Genomic DNA, 2,622 nt, shown 5'->3' on the forward strand with positions numbered 1-2,622 from the left:
TGATGAAATTATATTTTCTAATGAAGTACGGGTTTGGAAAGGCATCTGGACAAGCAGTAAAGATGCACTGGAAGCATTTGTAAGAAGGTTCCCAGAATGCATGGGAAAGGCCGGGCTTCATACTGATGAATTTAATTGAATGAAAATTATAAATAGGAATAACATCCCAAGGTCTAGAGTCAGTCTCCTCCCTAAAACTTATTTTTGGAAATGGAATCACATGATGCTCTTTATGTGTATTGGATTCTGCCACTGATGATGTTTATAAACCAAAACAAAATGTTTAGAAACTATTCCTGAAGTAATTGCTTATTTTAGTCCCGAAAAATGAAAAATTCAGGTTTGTAACCATCTAGATGCGTCCACCATTTAGAATGACTCTCATGATACTGAAGGTACTAGGTATGGTGTTCGAGGAGAATTTTCAGCCATTCATTGTATCATTTACCACATGGTCAAGACATAATTAACCTAACAAGATTTGTTTAGTTGTATAAGGTAGCATAAAAGTTATGGTGGCAACCAGAAAGTATTGTTTGATATAAGGCCAAAGATGCAGGAGGTAATCCATGTGCTTTTGTCTAGACAGTGAAAAATATATTCCTGAGCAAGGCATAGGTTATAATAATGAAGCTTTAATATGATTTGTATTAAATGGCCATGATGTGCTTGTCAAGCTACACTCTAAACATTTGTGTTCAAGCTTATAGACCCCTGGAACTGTCACCTGTTGGCGGAAAGAACCATTTGCAGTGTTTGATGGTTACTGGCAGAGACTGGTGTTTGGTTAAACTGCTGAGAACAGCTGTTACCATCACATAGCGGCCCATGATCACAAGGCATCATATGTGATTTTTCTCCACCTGAGCACTCAGGGAACAAAGTAGAGGACTTGACACAGAGAATGTAAGAGCCTGAACTGGGGGGCTCGCGTTAGGGAGAATGTATTTTGCTTCTGCTTAAAATGACAGTGATTCATCATGGAATAGAGGTAACTTTTGTGATTCGCAAAACAACTTGGAGCCTAGGGATGTATGGCAGTCAGCCAGACAATACGCATAGAAAAGGAACTGTGGAAAATGTAAAGAGGATGTTATTAATCCCTGAGGGCAGAGAGTCACTATGCCCTCACCTGGGCTATGGACATTGGCTTGTTCCTGCCAACCAGCTCAGCTTGGCTTTGGGGACTGTCCGCTAGTATATATAGGAGGTGGAAGTTTAACTGAAGTCAGGACTCAGGAGAAGCATCTTTCTTGAACTGGTGACCACACTGTGGTGAAACTACTCAGAGATGCAGCTGCCTTTGACTCAAGCATGCTCCTGTAAGTATCTCTTCATCCATGTCCTCCAACGAAGGTTCGTTGTTTTGTTATCTTACCAAGTTGTGTTAGGATAGCATGCTATATTGTCATTGGTGCAGTATCTGTGGTCATCCCATGGTGTTCATGCCTCACAAGGAAACATGGAGCAGAGAATCACTTTCTAGGACATCTTTGCTTTGAGATCAGTGGTTCTCTTGGAGGAATCCTCCTTCTGCTGGAGACCTTGACAAGGTCCAGGGACATTTTACCATTGTCTTAATTCACATACAGGAAGAAAGGGGACAGTGTCACTGATGCCTAATGGGGACATTGGGTAAACAGCTTAGATTACACAGGGTACTTCCATGAAGATGAAATAATCCAGCTCAAAATGTCCATGTTGCTGAAATGGAGGATTTTGGCTTTGGGTAACTCAAGATTAAATGGTCTAAATGGTTCAATAGCACAGGAAAACAGCAAAAATCCTGAGGTTGCTCAGTCTTGGACGTGCATATGCTCACTTAAGTCAACTTGAATGAACTTTCAGCTGTGGAGCCTTATAAAGACTGTGATATCCAGGTTGTGTTTACTAATTGGATATATACCAAATAATATTGAAAAAAGACAAGAAGCCTTAACCTGAAAAGTCAACTTTACTTTGTAGCTGATATATCAAAAGACAGTAAATTAGTAACAGTTGCAAAATTTATTTTATAAAATATAAATAACCATAAAGTTCCTAAGACATTAGGTTATGGGTGGTGAATTGTGCAAACGTTCTGTTTCAGGATTCATTTAACCTTCAAACATTGCAAAATTCTGAGGAATTCTGGAGCCAGCCCAAACGGGGGAAGTTCTGAAAACCTCAAAGTATGGATTGGGAAATGTAACTGTTTATCTAACTTTGGAGTACAAAATAGTTATTTACCTTTGAGTAATGCAGAACCCTGTCATGCAGCAGAGGTCTTAGAACGGAAAAGGATTCCTCAGGCAGTTTAGCTCTTGCAATCTCATTAAAACAGAACATCTCAGTGTGGATCTCTCTTCATAGGGTCATTTCTCCTACTGCTGGCGTCACACCTGCTCCTCTGGGAGAATGCGGCCTCCATGCCACGGGTCCAGTTGTCCACTAAGGACCTGTATGAACGTTTGATCATTCAGTCTCACCACAACCATGGCCTTGCCATACTGGTGTACAGTGAGTTTGTAAGTACCTTGCTTCTTCCTAGTTTGTTCTCAAAGGGAATTTCAGAAACCTTTACAGATGGAGGGAGAACGTATCATGAAACCAGTTATGCATGCAGTAATTTCCTAGGTGATA

General features: G+C 40.4%; 1 protein-coding gene across 1 annotated transcript in view; it reads left to right on the plus strand.

Annotated features, from left to right (window-relative positions):
* Positions 1–1,238: 1,238 nt before the first annotated feature.
* Positions 1,239–2,622, plus strand: part of LOC108490016 (prolactin-3B1-like) — a 4,951-nt gene continuing 3,567 nt past the window's right edge. Inside the window, exons 1-2 of the mRNA XM_017794776.1 lie at positions 1,239–1,322; positions 2,353–2,507. Of these exons, the coding sequence (XP_017650265.1) occupies positions 1,292–1,322; positions 2,353–2,507 (186 nt within the window). The 5' untranslated portion in view covers positions 1,239–1,291. The remainder of the gene's footprint in view (positions 1,323–2,352; positions 2,508–2,622) is intronic.

Source organism: Nannospalax galili, unplaced genomic scaffold (genome assembly GCF_000622305.1).
Source record: "Nannospalax galili isolate Female #2095 unplaced genomic scaffold, S.galili_v1.0 scaffold727, whole genome shotgun sequence".
Lineage (NCBI taxonomy): Eukaryota > Metazoa > Chordata > Mammalia > Rodentia > Spalacidae > Nannospalax > Nannospalax galili.